The following is a 22,901-nucleotide window of genomic DNA, read 5'->3' on the forward strand; positions in this document are numbered from 1 at the left end:
TTTTGAGGTCCCTTCCAACCCCTGACATTCCTTCATTCTGTGATTGTGTGTGATATGAAATTAGCTCTTCCTTGGTTAGCATGACACTTAGGAAGGCACTGCCAAGTGTTTGAAAGACAAACATCACACACGTAGACAAAACAGTAACTATGAGGGTGGTGAGACACTGGAACTGGTTGCCCAGAAAAGTTGTGGATGTCCCATCCCTGGAAGTGGTCAAGGCCAGGCTGGATGAGGCTTTCAGCAACCTGGGCTAGTGGGAGGTGTCCCTGCCCACAGCAGCGGGATTGGAATTAGATGATCTTCAAGGTCCCTTCCAACCCAAGCCGTTCTATGATTATTTTTTGATTCTATGATTCTATGATCTCCACTCTGCAGTATTTCTGTTGAGTCTGACAAGCTATAGTATTTCTTATTCCTTGCTTACCACTTAAACATGAATGGCTCTAGTAAGTTGTTTAGCCATATTTATTTGTTCTGGTAGACAGTCTTCTGAATGTTTCATTCATTTGATAAGTAAACTGAAAAGGTCCAGATGAGAGCATTTCTGCCATATGCAGATATGGGTGTGGGTGCAAGAATTTCAAAGGTATCATGGAAGCTGAGGCAATGCATGGAAACATGATAGTGCACCCAGAAGTTGCTTAAAGCTGATATGCTCTTATGCAGTTAACCATTCTTTTTTTCTAGCTTTCTATCAAATACTGGAATGAAATTTCTTGCCGTCTCCTTTATGAGAATAATTAGTCCTTTTGCACTCCCATTGCAGTACTCCTGCAGAAAACTGTTTAATTTTTCTTCTGTTCCTGCTCTTACGAAGCATTTTATTAAGAAAATAAAACATCAAGAATAGTAAAATTAGACATAACATCAGAAAACATTTTTGTGAGATCAGAATTTTATTGCTTGATTAAAAAACAGTAAAGGTTGTTCTAACCTCATCTGTGCTTAAGCTCTTGTTATCATGAAACCTCCTACCAGGCAGAACCTAGCCAGACTTGTAAAACTACCAAAAGAAGAGCTGACACAGTTGATTACCATTTTCAAAACTTATGACTTGGCTTGAAGACTGGAAGATGGCCATGGATATGGTTTTGGTTTGGGGTTTGGTTTTTTTTTTTTTGGCAACAAGATATAAAAGTTATCAGCAGTTCTGTTGTTGAGACCTTAAATGGCATCAGACCTAGTCAGCCAAAAAGAGTTAGAAATTCCTTGTGGTTTTGACCTAGTTCCTAGTTTGACAGTAGATGACTGAGAGTATACAGAGGGGTAGTTTATGACAGCCTGTGCAACTGAAGTTGTAATGTGGCTACAGGATGAAGACTGTCCTTGAGATAATTACCTAAACCTTTCTCTACAAAGTTAGAAAGATAAAGATTTGTCCCACATGTGGAAGACTGCTTTCCAGAGACCACGCAAAGTCAATTTGCCAAAACTGTTTGCACAGCTCAATTATTCTTCATCAATCCTTTGGTTCAAGCAGCTCTTCTGATCTCCAGTCCAAAAGCTGACACTCAGTATTTCCCTTTGTTTTGTAACGGGATCTTCATACAACTCCAGAGTAACCGCAGATGAAACATTAGAATATGGTAAAAAACAGATGGGAACTCCAGAGTTCATGTCACCTTGTTCTTAAAGAATATTGTATAAAACATGCCGGTGACAAAACTTAGGTTCAGTTTAGACACTCAAGTTTGCTCTGCTAGAGCGACAAATTGCATAAAGTTCAGAGGAGGAAAATGACAGCAGAACACGAAGACCCAAGGAAGGCAGAGCCTGCCTCATGCAAAGGCATAGACCTGAGAAGGAGTTAAGGTCATGTAGGTGAGAAGGATCACCTGCAGCTAAGCCGTTTTGGAAAGATGTTTGTCTGGTCTGCAGCTGTTCCTTGAATACCAAGTGTAGAAAGAGAATGTGAGTATGAGTAAGTTATTAGTATAATTTTCTGCTTGCACAAAAGTGCCAGGAAGCGTGGTGGAGTAAATATAGACAAAGGATAACCACCAGCAGCCTGTTAGAGAGCTTGTGATTGAATACTGCTCACTGATGGTGTCTTTAGGAAAGGCATGAGAATTAGGCCTGGGAGCTGCAGGAAGTCCAAGGAGGAGTACTCCCTGCTAGCATGGCTTTCCTCAAGAGATTTTGGAAGCATTTCCTCAGAGCCTGGTGAACTGCTGTAGTAACTTCATAGCTGGCCAACACACCCAGATGACCCACACCTTGTGCTGCTGTAGCTTGATTTCTGCTGTTCACCTCAAGTAAACCAGATTATTATTTCTAATAACTATAGTTATGCAATTCCAGTGCATGGAAGAGCTACTACTGACCTGGCTGCAGGTCCCAAATGGGCTGGACAGTTCCTTTTAAAATGGGTGTCAGGTGCTATTACCAGTGGATTTCACATCCAGCAAGAATTCATCTCCTTCCGCAGAAAGGGAGACATGGAGAATATTTAGCAAATAAAGATCCACTCTTTGCACTAACGTACACATATTAAGGCTCTGTGTGTGCATGTGCGTAGGGTAAGAACCTGGCAGATAGACAGGCAGATTACAGACTGATTCACTGTTACCTGCAAAAGTAGTGGACTGGTACGTGGAAGACTGTGCTCAGCAAGTGGGACTGGAAGAGTTTGTTTTCTGTTTTGTGGGGTTTTTTTTACACACAGAAACATCAAATTATGCAGTTAGGGCAGCTGAACAGATCAAAGAACAGTATAGAGAAAAGTGGGTTAAAAAATATCCAGGAAAATGAAGGCTAGTTAGTTCTTTCTTTTCTGATGGATCTATTAAATGAAATCATATTCTAGCACACCCCTCTCGGCTATGATCTCACAACTATTACTTAAGCTTGGTCATATAAAAATACCGTCTCTTTTTCCACTAAGAAACAAAGGTTTGTCTGTAGCTTCTCCCCTGAGCCTAGATGACCCCCTGGGCTAGCGTGCTTGAGACTCCCTTATGTGCCGTTGGCTAACGCAATAGGCACGACATAGCGGCATCCAACTCTTAACCTCTGAATCCCTATCCCAAAGAGGTAGATAACTTACGGTTCAGCTGGCAGGGTTCAGCCTTCAACAGTGCTGGAACACTACTTTAATTCATGCCCCTTGAGCTATAACAGACGTGCCACTGCATCCCTAAGAAACATACACGGCCCATAAATAAGGTTAGATGTTATTTTAAGTAATAAACACCAAGATACAGAAACTTCATTGCAGCCTTCTGTCTTTGCCTGTCTCTTCATTTCGACTATTTTTAGTGTGCAGTCAGCACTGTGACTGTGAACTCAAGGAACACTTGGACAACAGGTACATAAATAATTATGGATAGGTCTCCAGAGCCTCAAACATTAGCAGAAGATTCAAGTTAAATACTGGCTGGAACTGTTCAATGGCTTGGAGATGTTGCTGTGCTTATACATATTAATACAATTTCATTTCCTATGGTGAAAAACTAACTCCTCTGCATTAGTGGTGGTGGAAGGTTCTGCAGAGAAGCTTTGAGAGTTGCAAAATGATGCATTACTGAACACAGCTCTACAGAACGAACTGGAGCTGTCTTCTATGTTTGGCTGTTTACACTTCATAGTAGTGGTCTCTGCCTACTTTATACACATTAAAAATGATTAAAGCTGTGTTATTACTCATTTAAGAGTTAACGTTGTTTTGTGATAATTCTGGTGTGTCACTGAAACCAGTCAGGAATATTGAGAGTTTTTTTACTGTCTTTCCCAATCCACACTTAAAACATGAGTTTAAAAAAAATAGGCTTGTAAGGATAAAAGCTAAGTGTGTGGCAGGGGATTTTGCATTGCTTTTGCTTTGGTGGTGATAAAAAATGGTAATAGTGAAGAAAACTTGTGTAAACTACTGAACATTTTTCAGGAACTCAGTTTATTTTGCATGTGTTTTTTAAAGAGAACTCTTTGATATTAAGTAACCTAATAAAAAAGCCTCTTATGAAGTGCTAGCAAAGTGGTGCAGAGTTTTTTTATGCAGATATATCAAAATATTTTTTTAAAAATTGAAACCTGTATTTATGAAAGCACTAACTATGCAGGCATTGATGTTGGTAAGAATGTTGAAGAATTACCATGTAAATTGTCTCTGTTTTTTTTCTTTTCAAAGTGTGTGAGATTTCTTTATTTTGATGTGTCTTTGGAGGGGTGGGTCACGCAGGACAGTGAGTAACCTAGAAGGCTTGTGTCTCCATGGGTCATCCCTGCAAAAGCAAGGGTAGGAGGAGATAGTAAAGCTTAAGATTCCACTGAAATACAAATGATGAGTCCTTTTGTATCTCTGCAAGCCTATAAAGAGTGAGGACAAGTTAGGCAGAGGTTTGAATGACAGGCTTTGTGACCAAGGAAGTTGTCTACATAAGGTCAGAAGAACTTGGTTCTCTACACAGTCCCTGCAATTTAGTAGGACTGCATCAAATGTGGATTAATCAGCCTTTTTCCTAGTAGGAACGGTTGGGAAATGGCCCACCCAAGCCTCCTATTTCCATATTGTTTCACTCCATAAAAGCAAGTGGGGGCTCTGGAATACAAGAGACAGAGCCAGGACCTTCTTGCTGTAGTTCTGTAATTAAAGGTCTCCTTTGAGAGGGCAACAAGACCTCAGGTCCAGTCTAGGCTTAAAAAAGGAGGAATTTAAATTCACAATTCCTACCTTAGAAAAGCATCCTGGCCTCCATATGACAAGTCATTCTTTAAGCTTGTGGTTGGGTTCACAGCTCTCAGAATGGGAAGTCCTCTTTTTGCTGCTGCATCCTGTGCCTGCTGGACCACTCAGTGAGTCATTTTAAACTACCGAAATGGTAGAAAACTATCCTCAGAAGAAAAGACAGAAAAAAAAATAAACCACCAAACAAGTGGAAGACGGCATCCTGCCATTCTAGTGAGCTGAACTGGCTTGAGGGTGACTCCAAGCAGATCAGGTACAGAGAGCAGAAACACTCTTCTCTAGGGTTTTGTGCAACTAAACCAGCACAGCTTCTGAAATGATACCTAGGAGAATCTTCCGCTGATGCTGGGATCGCTGTGCAACAGTTATGCCAGGCTTGAAGGAACACAGAGTAGAGTAGTTCTCTTAAGAAACCTATCCCCTGATATCATAGAATCATAGAATGGCATAGGCTGGAAGGGACCTTAGAGATCATCTAGTCCAACCTCCCTATCCTAAGTGTAGTAAATGTAGACAGTAGATATCTCACAGAGAAGGGCTGGAACCCAGGTCTTCCTCACCTTCAGGTAAGCACCATGATAAATGAGGAGGAGTCATGTTTCACTGTTGGGCTTTATGCACTTCAGTGCACAGTGGGACAGCTTGAATAGAAAGCAGCCAGAGAATAGCCCATGGGACTGTTGGGTTTGACCTCCTGGATTTGAATTGGCAGACTACTAAGCAGGTGCCTGCTTTGCTAAGCGAAAGCTTAGCCCAGGTTTCTGGAAGGCACCTACTCCTTCCTACCCTGAGAAAAGGATTCTGGGCTCTGCAATCTCCCTGCACGCTGAACAGGCCGATGTTAAACAGCTCCGAGTAACGCCAGCAGGTTGGCTTGGGATGTGTAGTATATCACGCAACTACAAGGTGCCTCATTCAGCATTCTGGATTCCAGTAACCTTAAATGCAGGCACCTGGGAACCTGATGCTTAACTTCTGAAGTCACTCATTGGATCTGGTCCAAACGCTCTGTCACTTGATGTGATCTTCATGAGAAAATCAAGATACACGATTCCAAACTTCCCATTGGTTCAGATAGCTACACAGAAATATAATGGGTAATAAACTAAACTGAGTAACTAGTAAGTATCTACAACTTTATGGACTTAACAAGAGCAGCGAACCCTTCCTCTTAAGGTAAAAACTTGAGGATGATCACAATATGAAAGAATGTTAGGATTTATATTTCATACAAAGAGAGGGCATCTCTGATATCTGACAGACAGATTTCTATTAGATGTGTTCTTGACTTTTAAAGGACCTGATTTCTGGCAATTCTAACTGTTGTTTCCCATCACTCTGCCTCTGGAATTTCTGTAAAACTCTCAGGTTAGTGTAAAATGTTGTCGTGTCAAGACTCCTGCTTGTGTAACTAGTACCATAATTTGGGGTCTCTGCCAGGCAGTCATCTCTTATTTAAATAATCCACAGCCATTGCATAGCTGATTTTCAAAATATCTGGTTATTCTTCAAATTTATTTAACAGTTTTCAATGCACACTTGGCATTGCACTTCTTTTTCTCTGCATTCAGTAAATATGCAGATTAAGTTAACGTTGACCTCAAGACGCAAGTGGACTTATGCAAGTGGACCCAAACCTGAAATTTGTCAGTGCTCAAAATCTTCACTCTGCTCTGGCCTGACCTGAAGATATGTAAAATCTATGGACTTAAACATTTTTGAAGATTCTCAGGTGTACTAAATTTCACTACGGACAGGCTCTTACATACTTCAGTTTTGACAGCAAAAAGCCACTTTTTTTGCTAATCTTTTCTGTGCTCCTTGTTGTGATCCACAAAGCAGGTACACCTTTGCTTCAGGTGTGTGAATTCTACATGTACCTGTCCAACACACATTTAGAGGAATGCTGATAAACTGACCGTGAGGAAAAGCCTACAACCAAGCATGAGCCGGACCTTCTATTAGAGCACGTGCCTAGTGGAGTCTTGGTCTCCTGTGACAGCCTGTGTGTCTTGCATTTCATAATCTGCGGATACAAGGAGCTGGGTATGCTACCCAGAAGACTTCTGATCACTGCATGAGTGACAGAGGGCAAAGCCAACCAACTCTCTCAGTAAAAGTAAGTCTACTTTGCTGCCTCTGCTTGAGAGAATGCTTGAAGCAGTTGGTTCAACAAGTGCAAGTAACTGCTCCAGGCCTGAGATCATTCTATGCAAATTAAAACAGTTCTCAGAAAAGCAACCCATAATGTTTCAACCCCAGAACACACTATGGAAGACTTGGAATTCACTTTTTTAAACTCTGATCTGCTGAAAGAGATAGTGCCATATCTCCAACCCTGAGATCTCCAAGTATCCCTTTGAAGGGATTTGCAGAAGTGCTGGGGAATTCTTTCATCATTTCTTAAGATGTGGGCTTGGATGAGGACTCGAACAATAGAGAAACTGAATTAGTACCTCTAATATCCTCTTTGAACGTGTTTACCATTTGGGCAAGAGGGAAGAGAACCACATTCCTATCTTATTTTAACTTTATCTGATAAGGGATAACACACTGCCTCTCTTTAATCCTTTGTCTCATTTACACCCTATTCAAACTTCCATTTTCTACACAGAAGACCAATAAGCAAGTTGCCTTTGTCATATAATACAGTGATTCCTGCATCAGTCCTCCACACTAAAAATATGTCTTTTAGGAAAAGCAGTCCTTACATAAGCAAGTGTCTCCTCTCACAGCACATATACACAATGTGGGAATGAGTCGGAAAGGCCCTACATCTTTCAAACCTGGCTTTGTAACTCTGAAAAGTGAGCTTTCACTGAAACGTGGTTTGTATCATCTCCCACATCTTTGTGAAAGATTCCATTGCTCCTTCATGTGGTTTAGAGTTGGATGCTTGTCATGGGATTGAGCCTGGTGGGGTTTTTTGTAAAAGCGGGGGTAGACGCGTGTACAGATTTGAGAGCCTCCCCCACCCCCAGGTAGGAGTTGGACCTGCCTCTGGCCAGGGCCAGGCCAATCAGTGCCTCTGAGATCAAGGTATTTAAGAGGCGACCCCATTGTTCTCTCCCAGAGGAGGAGAGGGAGAAGGCTGCCGGAGCAGAACCTCCCTCTGGAGCCCCGTGGTGGCTGAGATGGCAGGAAGGTGATTGCCTGCCAGCTGGGGGAATCGATGGCAGCAAAAATGCCCAGGATGTACACTCTGCATGCAGAGCCCTGTGCCAGAGGGGAGAGAGACCGAGCATCAGTGGGGGATGTGTCTGAAGTGACCAGTGGCCCCGATGGACTCATGAGGAGGAAGAAGATTGCCTCCCGTGAGGTGGACACCACGCGGCATGAAGGAGAGACTGCGAGGAGCCCTCTTCCTCAAGCAGGAGCTGCCATGGACCATGACAGACGGACCAGATGGACTGCACCCCCCACCCTCTGCCCTCCTTGCACTGATTGTGGGGGAGGAGGTAGCTGGGAAGATGGGAGGGGTGAGGGCGAAGTGTATTTAAGATTGGGTCACATTTATTGATGTACTCCTCTCATTATCCTACCTCGTAAATGGTGGTGGTTAATTAAATCCGTTTTTTCTCCCCAAGTCACTCTGGTTCTTTACCTGTCATCTTAATGGGTAGATTATTACCTTTCCTATCCTTAATCTCAAACTCTTGAGCCTTTTTAGTTGAATTGTCTCCCTCCACATTCCTGTGGAAATGGCGGGGGGGGGGAGTGAGCTGGTGACCTTGTGGTTTTTTGTCTCAGTTGGCTTGAACCACAACAATATACCACAGACTTTAGTCACCAGGGCTAGAAGATTAACTGATATTGGTAGGCAGTTACTCTCTTTATGGACTGGCACAAAAAGAAAATGAGATACAATTTGCCAAATGATTTTGTAGAGGCTAAGAGACAACTGAGAAACACTCACAAAGGGGTCCTGGTTTTGAGCCCAGACCATGAATATCGTATCTTCAACCCCAACTAGTTTCAGTCAGTTTCTGTCCTAACCCTATTCTTGTGGAGGACTTGGCTTAGTGAGCCTCTTCAGCTTCCTCCTCTCTCACTAGCAACATTTCTTTTTTTCCATCCTTAACTGATCTGTTTCCTTCCCCGGTCTCTCGCTCCAGTCTCTTTGCCAAGTCCACTACTGTTCCACCCCCACTCCTCACGCAGTCCCAGTACTTCCCATCTTCCATTTCACTCTCTGGCCTTGAATCTCAGCTCCCAGGTCAGCCTCCTTTTTCTGTTTCTCTCCATTCTCCTTCCACTCCAGTTTCCTCCTTTTGTTTTTTCATCCCAGTTCAGCTTTTATCCCCACTGCAGCAGACCATGTCAGGCTATCCCTACACAAGTAAACTACACTCTGCTGGGTACTCCCGCTCTCAAAATATTTTTGGGCACAGTGTGGCAGTCAGAGCAGGCCAAGGACTATCTCCAACAGTTCAGAGGTAGCGAGCGTGCTTTGAAAGGCAGCTGAGAAGGAAGACGTAGGCATACAGATGCGACCCGTGCCATGTCTGTCAGCCTCAGAGCCAGAGAGCAGATTCTGGATCAGAAAACCATGTAGTGACCTTTATCCATGGCTCAAATCCACTGAAAGCATAAGACAGTTCCCTGCCCCCAAGTGGGAGCATCCAACCCCACAAAGCTAAAAGATGGTAAATCTAGCCTTATTTACGCAGCTTTTAGCTGGAAGATATTCAGTATTTTGTTGGGACTGACATATGCACTGTTGCTCAGTAGAGAGAGACTTACTAGAGAGTTTATCTGCAAAGTTCTGAAAAAAATTTGTAGAACATGGATAAAATGTTTTTTTAAAAAATCATAAATTTAACACCACCCTTACAAGCTCTCGCATCTATATCAAAAGCAGATTTTTTAAAAAGATGTCATGAGATGTTTACTTATGCAGAAAATAATGCATGATCTAAGTGTTATCGCTTAAGAAAGATAAACTACTCTGTTTAAAATTTCAAATAAGCTCAATTTTAAGGTAGGACATGAGGAAAATTCTAGGAATCTTGTTTTGAGAACTGGTTGTCAACCTTAATTATAGGCAAAGTTGTCACTGTCCAGGTTTGATCATGGAAATTCACTTTACAAACACTGAGAAGCTGGTATTTTACTCTAGCAATGGCAATGAGAGGTTGTAATTGATTCTGCAGAAGTGAGAGAGATGTACGCAGAGCAGGCAAGAGAATAAAGCCTGAGAAATCAAACTGAATGTATTTTTTGAGAATTTATTTCAACAGTTGCATGTATAGAAAACTGAGGTAACCCTAACAGGAGCAAAACTCCACGCAGGATTGCAGAAGGAATATGAAAAATCACCAATCGTAAGTACAACCATACACCGTTCGTTCTATAAATCTGCTCATATTTGTACGTTTCCAAAAGCAAGATTGGCTTAGTTTATCGGCACTCCACATCTGTTTTGAAAGCACTATTGAAACATGTACTGTAACAGAGTATGACATTACTGAGAAAGACTCGAGACCCCTCCCTCCCTCTCCAACCCCATTTGAAGCACGACAGTGTCAGACTGGCATTGCTAACACACAGGTCCCCAACATACACTGGGTCTCATTTTTGTGTGCTCTCCATTAGCTTTTCACTACTGAGCTGTAGATGCCAAGGACTCCTGGCCCTGAGCATGCAGTATTAATTAGTACATAGGAACAAAGCATATTTATAAAAGTCAATATTTTAAAACGAAATGCGCTTTTTCTTGGCCCTTCTACAGTCCGGGGACGATGTGCAGTTTGATCTCAGACGAACTATTTTCAGCTTCAGGCAAAAACATTTGGAATGTCAAGAGACTACTGAAAGTTCTCAGAACAGCCTTATGAGCAAAACCCATTAATGTTTCCCATAACATTGTATCTAAATATGCATCAGCCTGAACCATGATTGATAATTGCAAGTTGCAATATGGCCAGATATTTACAGACTACAGAAAAAAATTGGTTGTGGTCTTCCACAACACAGTATTGCACAATGTGCCACTTCTTATCACATACAAGGGAATTCCAAATGTATGATGAGAAAAAAGCAGATACATTTATTTGAGTGAATTTATAAGACATGTGAAAGCTACTATTCAGTAAAGTAAAAATTTGATTACCAGATAAGAAAATCGTCTGGGAAATGCTTTCTCTTTTCAAAACATTGTACAAATTCCCTGCTGACAATCTTATAAAACATATACACGCCGCAAAAATGAAACATACAACAGGAGCAATGAAGAATTACCTCAGCTTTCATCACCACTTCACTTGATTGAAACTGTTCTCATGTTCCATTAAGTATAATAATATATTTGGAAAATGTAAATAACCTAATTACATTTTCTTGTTTCAAGCTGCCAGGCACCAGTCATATATCGCAGTCGTATAAAAAGAAGATCCATGCCCATCTGCAGCCAGCTCCAAAAAGGAACTAGCTTAGAACCTGTGATTAATGAAGAAGAAAATCAGAAGGATGATGTTAGAAAAAAATGAGCATTGGCAAGACACACATTTCAGTAGTCATGAACCTCTGCATTCACAGCACATTCAGCCCTACAACCTAGACCTTACCATTAATGAAAATTTACAATGTAAAAGCTATTGCTTTATAGTAATTATATTATACCACAGGTGGGAGATTCTAGTTTGCAAGCAGCACAGTAATTTCATGTACGCCACAGGATGCATGGTCTTCTCTGGGACAATGCTTTGTTCAGATAGGAACCTGAACACCAACAACTAAGTAAATGATTTGTTAGCAACTTTGGAGAAGAGGATCACCACCTTACAGTAATGATATGAATGTGCCAATCTTTGGGCAAGGTAAAGAACGCACACTATGAAACCAAGCCCTCTTTCATCTCTGCTAACATCTGTGTTATGTGCGATATACATGTGGAACTGCACCGAAAGAAAACATTTTGGTTCTAGTAAAGTTGGCTCAGGATGTACTCCACTTGCACCCTTCATTCCCATTGCAGTTCATTACACTTCCTGTTGTTCAGGGGTTGTGTTAAGGAGAAAAGATTCAGATTTAAAAAAAAAGAAAAACATGGAAGGGAAAAAAAGAAGGAACTGCATTTGATGGGAGTGAAGAAGTGAGCAGAAGCAAGTAGTACCTCTTAAGTTGGCTTTGCTATGAAGAAATATGTGTGGACCTGTACTTTCCAGTAACCTAGTACCAGAGACCTCCCTACAGCTCTGAAAGAACATCACAATTTAAGAAGAGAGGGTGCCACAGAGAAGGCCTTAATAAGTGGGCTGAGAATTCTGAAAGACAAGACAGAGCGAAATGGAGTTGAGTCAACAGCCAATGTTCAGACTTTCTGCAGAGTGTTTCACAACGGCAATATTTTTACTAATAAAACTGCAGCAAGAGGATGTGCCAAAATAGTGCTTTGTCCTAGCAGTATAACTACCTACTTCTGTCTCCCGTGGGAGTGCAGGGTTTCTCCCCCCTGCCACTCCTTCACCTACTCTTCCTTTACCATGCCATAGCAGAAGGCTGGCAAGGTCATGAAATTGAAAATTTGTATGGAAAGAAGGCTGTGTGTTACCAAAACTGGATAAAATATGGGAAGACCTTGGGATATTTTATTCGGGATTGACATATAAGGAATCGTACAAGAACATAAACAATTTCCCTACCTTCAATTTCAGTCCAGTTGACAGCAACCTCTGCTATAGGTATTTTCAAGCGCTGAGCTATATAAAGAAGTTCCACATCAAACGCCCTGAAGAAGAACAGGAAATAGCAAATACAGTCACACTTATTTCCAGAAGAAAGATGGTGGCACTGTCAATTAAAATCCTAGCCTGATTTAGGGAGGTTGGTGTTCAGCTATGAAGTTGATATCAATTATTCTAAAGGTCAGATGCATATGAAAGGTAATTGCTTTCCCTAACTAAATGGCTCAGAACACACACATACAGACAAAAATACCTCACTGCGTCCTGTTTTTGAAGGGGTAGGTCCTGCTGTGTTCAGGACACTGCTCACTTTTCACTCTGCCACAATCATGATTTAAACATTTTTAAAGACCAAGTAAAAGTGCAGTGTCAATCCACATCTTCAGTAGCTTCATCAAAGGGGACAACTACCTGCTGTGGCTTCACCCTGATCTGATGGTTTCTCCTTGTACTTTCTAAGTCAAGAATAAAGGCAGGAGCACAGAATTACTTATAACAGAACCCAAACAACAGTTGTACTTTATCCAGTGACCATTTAATGTACAACACAAAAACCCTCGAGAGACATGTCTATTTGGTGGCCACAACTCTTCGCAGGTTGCACAGCAAAATGCGCTGGGGAAGTGATCCTACTCTTAACTGCCCCTCCCTGTCCAGTTTGTCCAAAACACATTTTGACCCTCTCAATTCTCTGCACAGAGAATTGTTTGTGTATTTCATTCTCACCTCTGTGTGTGCCAGTGGCCCTTCTGGGCCTGCACGGCTGAGGCTTTTGATACTAAAAAGTGTTTTGGCACCTACAGCTTGTAATGCTCATGTAGAAATCAGCATACCAAATTACCAGTACCTATTACTGACGTGGGTGAATCCAAATCACAATTATGAATATTCTGGTGATTCTGGTTAAATTTCTTAGATTTATTGATTGTTGGTTCTTTTCTCTTTCTTTTCTTCTTTTTTCTTTTTCCTTTCCCTTCCCTTCCCTTCCCTTCCCTTCCCTTCCCTTCCCTTCCCTTCCCTTCCCTTCCCTTCCCTTCCCTTCCCTTCCCTTCCCTTCCCTTCCCTTCCCTTCCCTTCCCTTCCCTTCCCTTCCCTTCCCTCCTCTTTATAGTCTTCAAATACCAGTAAGGGGGTTCTTGTTCCTTTAATGAGCTCTAATAATTGGAATTTAAGCTAAACAGCCCCCTACCAAATCCAATAAAAAGCTTTTTAAAATACTAGTCTGTATTAGGAAAAACTGTCCATGGCCATCTACATCTGACTTCTACTAGATTCAATATATATTCAAAACCAGAGGTTTTTCCCAGGGAACTCAACCTTGAAGGTAAAGGAATTTGACATGTTTTAGCCAAGCTGTTGGTAAGGCTTCCAGTGTAAAGTCAATGGAACGGATGTTCCAAACCAGCTTACATAGGTCTTGAAAACACAGCTGCGAGGCAGTCAAGTACAATTCGACACTAATACACATTTTCTCTCAATAACTTCATAACTTTAGAATGTCCTTAAATTCTCATCGCTGAGTTTAAGACAATTTTCATTCGAAACAGAAAAAATAAACATCTTTGTCACTGAAGAAAATGTATGCAACTAAAAAACACCCAGCATTATTCACTCATGCTTTAAGGGTTCCTTGAATTCGAGTCATTAGTAATACCATTTAACACTGCAGAAAGGCTAGATAGGGGCAGGCAGGTGATCAAGAGCAGGCAAACAGACATACTTTGGCATGCTGATAGCCAAGTTCAGATGTTATTTCCTTCTACTTTAAGCCACCTTCTCCTTTCAAGCAGCGCAACACATTTCTGCAAAACTATTAATGGTCGCAACAACACAAATCCACTTCAAAACCCGCCCTCAGGAATGATACACGTATATGGATTCTCATTGAAGTAGAGACCACTGCACACTGGCTTCCTGGTGAAATTGTCACCAAACACGCATCAAGCCAACCTGGCACTGTATGTTACAACGTTCCAAAAGAGCTACCGATAGCCCTCTGGACAGCATAACAGACTAAACAGAGGTTCTCTGCAGAGACTACGATTATTGTGTACAGAAAATTTAGAACCACTTTGTAAAACTGATTTTGATTAGGACACAGGCTTTTAATTGTCTCAGAAAGAGTTAAAGGAATAATTTATTTTTTTACCTCAGTCAAATGAATTTGCTCCAAGTAGCCTTGTCATTTCACTGTTTTCTTTAAATGAGAGTTGACTATCATTTTATTAATTATGCTATGGTCTCTTCTACTGAAGTTGCAATATTTAATTTTTTGCTGACATTTTACATTTGTAAGCCAAAACCTTCATGTATCCACCTTTGAATGTTTATGAGTCATGTGTATTAAGACAAAATCTAATTCTGTAATACTTACTACTTAACTGACTAAAAATCTTGAGACACAGAATAATTGTCTGATGAATTATAGTATATGAGCTGCTCTAAAAATATTACTACATAAAGTATTAGCCTGGCAAACTAATAGTTATTTGCAGCAATTCCTATGGACAAGAGATTACTGGAACGCCAGCACATACATCACAGTGCAGCAACATTAAATAGTTTGATGAACTACAGCGCTCAAAGTAAAAGATGAAAAGCACAGGAATTAATCAAGTTGGACATTAATACTGTTACATGTGGTTGCCATTTGTGTAACAATGAATGCATCCTGAAATTAAAAAAAACCCAACTATTCTAAGCTGAAAGGGGAATGACTTTTGTCATATACTGCTGGGATATTTTTCTTCTTCCCTCATTCCCTACCACCTTTCATGACACCTCACGCACATACTAGAGTAGTTAATCAGGGAATACAGATCGCAGGGTATTCAACACACTGACAGTATGGCATCCATACTACAGGGTATTGAAGAATCGTACAGAAGTTTCCACAGGCAGGGTTTAAGCGTGGGTATGTCAGCTGGAGCCTACCCTAGAGGAGATCAAAGCAACCCCAGTGAACGCATTGGTGAGTGCAACACGTGTGTTTTGACACGAAGCCATTTGTGACCAGTTCACATCTGACAGAACTGCTGTCAGAAAGAGCCGGGAATTATTCACACACCATGTATTTCACCGGATCCTGCTGCAGAGAGTGCAAGGAGGTACCTCTGGGAAAGGGGAACATAGCTCAGAATATCTAAGTTTGGTTCCAGGCTGAATGAATTCTGGCTCCAGTCTAACTGCCCAAAGTCAGACACCCAAAAATATACTGTGCTAACAATTTCCCCATCTATTTCTAATAGTGTCTCTGTTATGTACCAGCTAACACAAGCATGAAGTGTAAAATACGGAAAGAAAATCTCCATGTGGTTGTGTTTATGCTACTTCTGTTTAAGCTACAATTTAAGACAGCGGTGGCTGAAATTCAGCTGAACACCAAGCTGGTAGGTGTTTAATTGAACTGAATTTAAAATAAACCCTTAAAACACTTCATCTTATAAAATACGTATTCCCCAAAATTATTCCGTATTTTTAAGATGCACTCAGACTCTTTTTTTTTGTGCTAGTCCAATATTGTTTCAAATATCAAAAACTAGCCTTTGATTATACTGTTTTAACTGGAATTTCGGACTTCTATACACCCAAACTATACTTTTACAGCAAAATCTTAATAGGCAGAGAAAATTTTCAGGGGCCAAAGAGATCTAAGAATGAAACAGGACGTCAAGAAATTTAGACTGCCAGTCCTGCTGTAGCTGTACTGGGGCTTTCAAAAATCCACATGTCTGGGAGAAGCAGGATTTTTTTACAAGACATAACAGACATAGTTTTAACAGTGAAAAATTTCTGTGTTGATTAGATGTTCATAAACAATTCTTCTTGTTGTGCACAAAACCTGGAAAAAAAATTCATTCCATTGCTTGTGTTGGTCTACAATGCCAGAGTAGTGGAAAAAAAAAATCCCTGTAGCAATATGAATGCTTATTTTTCTGTAATTTTAATATAGAGATTCACATTTAGAGATTAGTGACAAACTGCAGAAACAAACATTAATTTTTTATATTGAGCTTTCGAGTTATAAATATGAAACAGCATGGCTTGTTCAGCAAACAAGGTGATTTTTATAGACAAAAGTAATAGCGACAATTTGATCTAATCACTGATCTGCTGAGTTGTGTAATATAATTATAAATTGCCACTTGACAAAAGCATGTCAATCAAACTGGGAATAGAATTACGTTTTGAATTTCCCCTTATTTTATCTTCATTGCAGGTAGGACAGTAACCATTCCTACGTCTAGTTCTTCTAGGTAAGGAGATATTTTCTGGCTGGCAGAAAAGGAATGATTTTTTTTTCTATAGCCAGAAGAAATCAATGACCAATTTTAGGACAGGAAAATTCTGCCAGCGAGACCATTTAATTTTCCAGTTTTCCTCCCGTGCATTAAAATTTAATATTTTGCAGTTCCATTTCTGAGGTCAAGACTGGAGATGCAGAACTACAGCCCCTTTTGGAGTCTGAAAGTGACTAATTCCAACTGTCTGTATTATGCTTTTAAAACATCCCTTTTAATTTTCTTTTAAGTTTTAATTTAAAAAATGTGTGCCAGCCATTTCTGAAGAATACATCAGTGGTGTAATCAGATTCAGAACCTAAAACACAAAGCATATGCTCTCTGTTCTAAAGGATGCTCTCATTTCAAACTAATGTCAAAACTTTGCTGTTTAGAAAGTAAATTTCAAGAATGTTTGGTTTGCATTTGTATATACACAGCCAGCTCTCCAGAGGACAGTCAAACAAAAACGTCAATGAGAACACTCACACCAAAAAAAGCTAGTTTAGGACATAAGCATGATTTCTTAGTATCAAATATATAAACAATTTCCAGTTTTTATTAATAACCAAATGCTTTCTAAACTTTAGGGTTAGATTACAAAATATTCTAGTAAATATCTTGGCCTCTCTGTAAAAAGCGTCATATGATTCCTAAACACCATAATGCCAAAACAGTATTTTTCCTTCTCTATTTCAGTTTGCTTTTAAGGTTTCCTAAATATAAGCAGCTATAAATCAAATTCAGCACAGCAAGAAGAAAACTGTGGTCTCAATTTTCTAGTATTTTTAACATTGAAGGGGTGATATTCAATTCAATGTCAAATGAAATAGGAAGAGCATGAGGAAAGCAGAAAAAAAGTGAAGGTCTAAGCTATTAACTTCACATTCCTAATGCAGCTGAAAACAGGTTGTTCCCTTATGATTAAACTAATACTGCAACTGTCAAAGGTGCACCTAGGATTATGTAAAGGGAGGTCTTGATGTGCTCCCCTTCTTTTTCATACGAAAACTGAACATGGAAACACAGGACTCCATTTTATTGGTGGTGCTCACGAAACACCAGAAACACTCTATGCGTTTATTTTTGGCATCTGATCGACAGCTATTTAAGTACTGAAACTCAGAAATCTTTCAGCCTGTCCAACCCAGCAGCAGGACAGCTGCACTGTTTACATCGACACATCTACCACCACAGCGTAAGGTGTTCAGCTTCCAAGAAAGAGACTGGGAGGTGTGGTATCAGCCTGCTGAGACACATACAAATAAAATCTGTATTATTTCTTGAATTGCTCCACCTTTTGGAGAAGTATTGACAATATCCAGCACCTCAGGGCAGTCTCCTACCGCTCAGTGCTAACTCAGCACTGGTGCTCTCATGTCATCAAAGACTCTATCGGATTCCTTCATCCAAAGGGGAGAATTCTTGTGGGTTTTTGTCTACAGAAACAGCAGGTGCCACCTATGAAGCTCAGTAAGTGAGCGGCCTTTGATATAAAACTGCTTCAGTAGTTTCTCTTCTAACTCTCAACTTTCAGGATTTACTGAATAGTTTATCTTTTTGATGCAGTTCAGGCACCAGCAACCTGATGTGTGTTTTTTATCCTACATACTATCATTACACTTTAAGTCAAATTTGTCCTCGTGAACTTCAGCCATCTACAGCAGAGACAGCTCCTTCTGTACAAGTTGTGCAGAGTTCCTTTATAGTTGAGGGCAGGAAAAGGTATTTATCAGCTGCACTTCACCTGACATAGAGGTCTATACTAGGATGAAATGAATTACACCCTAACATTTAGGGCTACAAAAATTATCAAAGGGCTGGAGCACCTCTCCTATGAGGACAGGCTGAGAGAACTGGGGCTGTTCAGCCTGGGAAGAGAAGGCTCTGGGGAGACCTTATAGCAGCCTTCCAGTACCTGAAGGGGGCCTGCAGGAAAGCTGGGAGGGATTGTTTACAATCCTTGTGACAGGACAAGGGGCAATGGTTTTAAACTAGAGCGGAGTAGATTTAGATTAGATATCAGGAAGAAGTTCTTTACAATGAGGGTCGTGAAACACTGGCACAGGTTGCCCGGAAAAGTGGTGAAGGCTCCATCCCTGTAGACACTGAAGGTCAGGCCTGATGAGGCTCCGAGCAACCTGATCTGAAGACGTCCCTGCTCACTGCAGGGGAGTTGGACAAGATGGTCTTTAAAGGTCCCTTCTAGTCCAACACATTTTATGATTCTATAATTCTACGATTGTCCCTTCTATTGTCTAAGAAGGGAGGCTAGATAACAAGTAGATACACTCTAGATGTGATGGAGCAAATCCTGTCCTTTGTGTGTGTGTATTTATATTCCGAGAGGTAAACATAACAATTCAGGGTAGGAATTATTAGGTAGCCACTTCTATATCCATTTTATATTAACATAATGAGTAAATATGTTATGTATCAATGTTTAGTCTAAATATTTATAACGCCTTCATGTAAGAAATCACTTAACACTCTAATGCCTCAAAAAATCTGAGCCTGACAAAACTTGAGGAGACTGGACAGATGAGGGTTCTGCAGAAACTGAATTGCTGGTTCACACGGCTTTTAACCTACTAAACACTGCTTGCTTGTTGAATATTCACCATCGCTCTCCTCCCTTACCAGAATATCTGAGCAATGACCACACTGAACTGAATTCTTCTTTCAATACCTAACAGAGCTGCGCTTCACTAATGGGATTTTAAGATTCAAAAAAGAATCAAGTAATTTCTTCAGAGGACAAACTACCCCAATGTAGTGATTCACAGGTTGTAATAAACCCCAGATTCCAGAGCCTTTTGTCCAATATCAAGACAGTGGTTTCTCTGCAACCTCCTGCAGATGGTCTCAGTATGAATAAGCTGTACCGTGATCCAGCTGAGTAAGACTGAAGACTGCAATTAACTGATTTCTTTAAGTATTTCTTCTTGAAGCTCTTCACTTAAAGGGTGAATTCAAGTAGGAATATTATGATGTGCACCTCTGGGTTACATATAGATGTTTAATCATGTATTTAGAAAATATCTTTATATGAAATTCACTAAACTTTGTAGATCAAGTCTGGTTTTGGAGGCTGCAGCAGAAATCATGTTTCTGGTTCCCCTCACAATTCCAGGTTCAACTGAACAGAAGCTCCACATTCTGCATCAGATTTATGCATCCAAAATCCACTCTGGAGGAGCAATACTGCTCAGCTATCACTGCCAAAGCACAATCGAAAACTAGATATATTAGAATTGACTAAGACTGTTTGGATTACACACATTTTCACATGAGAAAATTGTCCAGTAATTCTGTTCCCTGTCAGCAAGCAGTAGACCGCAAGAGACTTTCTTCGAAGACAATAGTTTGAAGAGTGCTAATTACACTTAATTTAGCTTGAGGACTGTCACTAGCCTTTTCAACAATAATTATGATGTGGAAAATTTAGAGAAATTATGGTATTTGCAGAAAGTATTTCATTCCCTTAACAGTAGTCATGACTATCATTCTCATAAAGGAATTCTAGCTAAATTACAATGAAAGAGACTTCTGAAGTAATTCAAAGACTATATATAATTTTCTACTATCTGACATAAATGAGATCTATCAGTAGTTCTCTCATGAAATATTCTAGCAAGAAAATAAGCAAAGAGTAGGCGTTGCCTTTGAGCCTTCAGCGATTGTAAGCATCAGATATGAATTTTAGGTGAAATGTTTTGGTTAAGCAGCAATGAATTGTGAGGTTGTAATGCATAAAAGCAGACTGATAAAATTTTTTAATAGGATTACTAACTCTTAACTTCCCTCAACATAATAAAGAGTTTCTCTCCATTTCTTACTTTGCTTGCATGGCTCATATCTGGAAAAGGTGAGAAGACTCTCAGAAATAGGGAGTGCATTACAACACAATCAAAAATTTTTTGAGGATTTGCTCTTAAGGTGACAAGAGAAGAGTTACTGGCATTTTCCAATAACCAGCTGCTCTGACAAGGCAAACCCAAAATGTCCTACTTGGTAGTATTACACAACATTTCTATACCACATGCCAAAATAAAATGGACTTGCAAGAAGTCAAGGAGTCAATTGTTACCACTCAAAATCTCAGCAATGTGGTCTTAAAATCCTTCTTGCAGTTTATGTTGAATGGTCTTTTTAAATTTAAAACTCAGTAAGTCCACCTCTTACCCAATCACTATGAGTAGAAAGAATAAAATTAAATACCCAATCATTTCCTAAAGTATACCTTCATAATAAAATAGAATTCCTAGCAAATACCAGGATATTTTAGCACAACAAGAAAACTAAATTGCCAAGCAAGTGCACCTAGGATTTATACACAGACATCACGTTTCATTGTAGCTGCAGTACTAAAATTACTTTTTCAAAATCATGTTCAATTAAAAAAAAAAAAAAAAAGTGACAAAAAAGAAAGAATTTACCAGCGTTCTATATGAAGAGTTGAGAAGGTCCGCAAGGCAGCTTCTCTGGTTAAGAGTTTAAATCCACACTGTGTGTCCCTGATCTCTTTGACACAGAGAAACCACACAAGGAAGTGGAATCCATACATAAGAAGAGTTCGAAAGTAGGAGCGCTGTGGACAAAAGGCAAGTAGTTAGATGGTTTCATTTAAGTGATGAGTGAAGTGTCCAAACCGTGCTGGCTGACAGGACAACAATTGTGTTTCATGATAGCTTTCAAAGTTCGTAAACTGTTTTTGTTTTTGCTTTGCACTGGAATAAGCCCAGAGCTTTTCAATAGTTACAGTGAAACAAAATTACAGCTGAAAGGGAAAGACCTGACAGTCAAGCGCATGGTTAGGATGCTGGCTCAGGATATAAGAAGTCCAAGTTCCTTCTTCTGCTTTCCCTAATTCAGAGCAGCTTTTCATTCTGGATAATGCCTTACCAAATGGAGCAGAAACCTGCACCTGGACTTAATGGTTAATGGTGGGACAGCCACACTATCTTTTGCATGGTTCTCTGGTAATTCCCCCAGGAAAAAAAGAGTGAAGGAGGAGGGGCGGATGGCATGCTACATGCTCTATTCCACTGGACACTTAGAAGCTATTTTTCCCCCTCTTGTTTTTCTAAAAATTGGTTGAACAGGTTCAACAAATTCAAAAGTTACCAGGATAAGCAACAGAGAATAAGCCAGCAGGACTGCATAAAGACTGCTATTCTTAAGAATGTACGCTAAAAACTAAACCGGTTTCAGCAGCTATTCTGACACAATAAAAAAAAAAAAAAGGTTTATATTACAAAAAAGACCAAATGAGAGCATCTTGTGTTGTTTGGCATCCACTTCTTTTATTCAAGACTGCTTGATCTCCAGAGCTTGCAGACATGTCAAGGCACTTAAGGGAATTCAATTAGAGAATGAAGGTTATTGCGGTATATCATGCACCAAGCGAAAACAGGGCTAAAGTAACAGCTGCCGTGCAAGATAATATTTCATTTTATATTTCTGGCAATGCTACACTGTCATCTCTTCTGTTCTTTTGCTTTCACCAACGTATTTTAAGGCCCTGGTAAACATTCTCCCAGCCTAATCTTTGGTTAAGCTTTTGTTCTTGAAATAATAATCATACAGATAAGTTTGTCCATCGAACCCAGAGGCTGTGCTCTGGGTTAACAGAGGTCCCTCCTAGTCTTTTATTCTAGACAGCTCCCGAACAACTAGAACTCTGATTATTCATAATCAGCTTCTGAACTCGCTGCTGATCTTAAGCTCCATTTATGTGATTGTATCTAAGACTGTAAGCCAAATACCATGTAAAATCTTCAGGAGACAACAATTTAACTGGTAAGCATATCTGTGTGATAAGAAATGCCTTTAAAGCCAATAATTTCAAACTTCACTTGAAAAATGAGAAGATGCTCAACTTATTATATGATAGCCTTTGGCTTAAGGGAATTCCAGTTCATAGCTTGTGCGTCTCAGAAAAGTACTCTAGACCTGGTGGGTCTTTGGCTCTTTCAGTGAACGTGAACCACGATGTGACCAGGAACACAAGGCTACTACTCTCAAAAGCGAAGCTCTAAGGGGCTGCATGACTGCCAGCCAGTGAAGCTGTGCACTTATTCACAAGGAGGAGCTCCTGGTGTACGTTCGTCACCCCCAGGACTATTTATGCATGCCATACTATTCATTAAAGTACTTTAACAATTCTGGAGGCAGAACATAATTCACGGAATCACAGAAGTGTCAGAGTTGGAGGGGATGTCTAGAGATCATCTAGTCCAACCCCCC

The 22,901-nt window shown here is 40.2% G+C and overlaps 1 protein-coding gene across 1 annotated transcript; it reads right to left on the bottom strand.

Moving 5' to 3' along the window:
• Window positions 1-11,012: 11,012 nt before the first annotated feature.
• Window positions 11,013-21,243, bottom strand: LOC104270193 (dolichyl-phosphate beta-glucosyltransferase-like; the record flags this gene model as incomplete). Its single annotated transcript, XM_009864475.1, has 3 exons — window positions 11,013-11,125; window positions 12,331-12,416; window positions 21,092-21,243. Coding segments are annotated over 3 exons (351 nt in total), but the record flags the coding sequence as incomplete, so codon positions are not given.
• Window positions 21,244-22,901: the final 1,658 nt, after the last annotated feature.

Source organism: Apaloderma vittatum, unplaced genomic scaffold (genome assembly GCF_000703405.1).
Source record: "Apaloderma vittatum isolate BGI_N311 unplaced genomic scaffold, ASM70340v1 scaffold240, whole genome shotgun sequence".
Lineage (NCBI taxonomy): Eukaryota > Metazoa > Chordata > Aves > Trogoniformes > Trogonidae > Apaloderma > Apaloderma vittatum.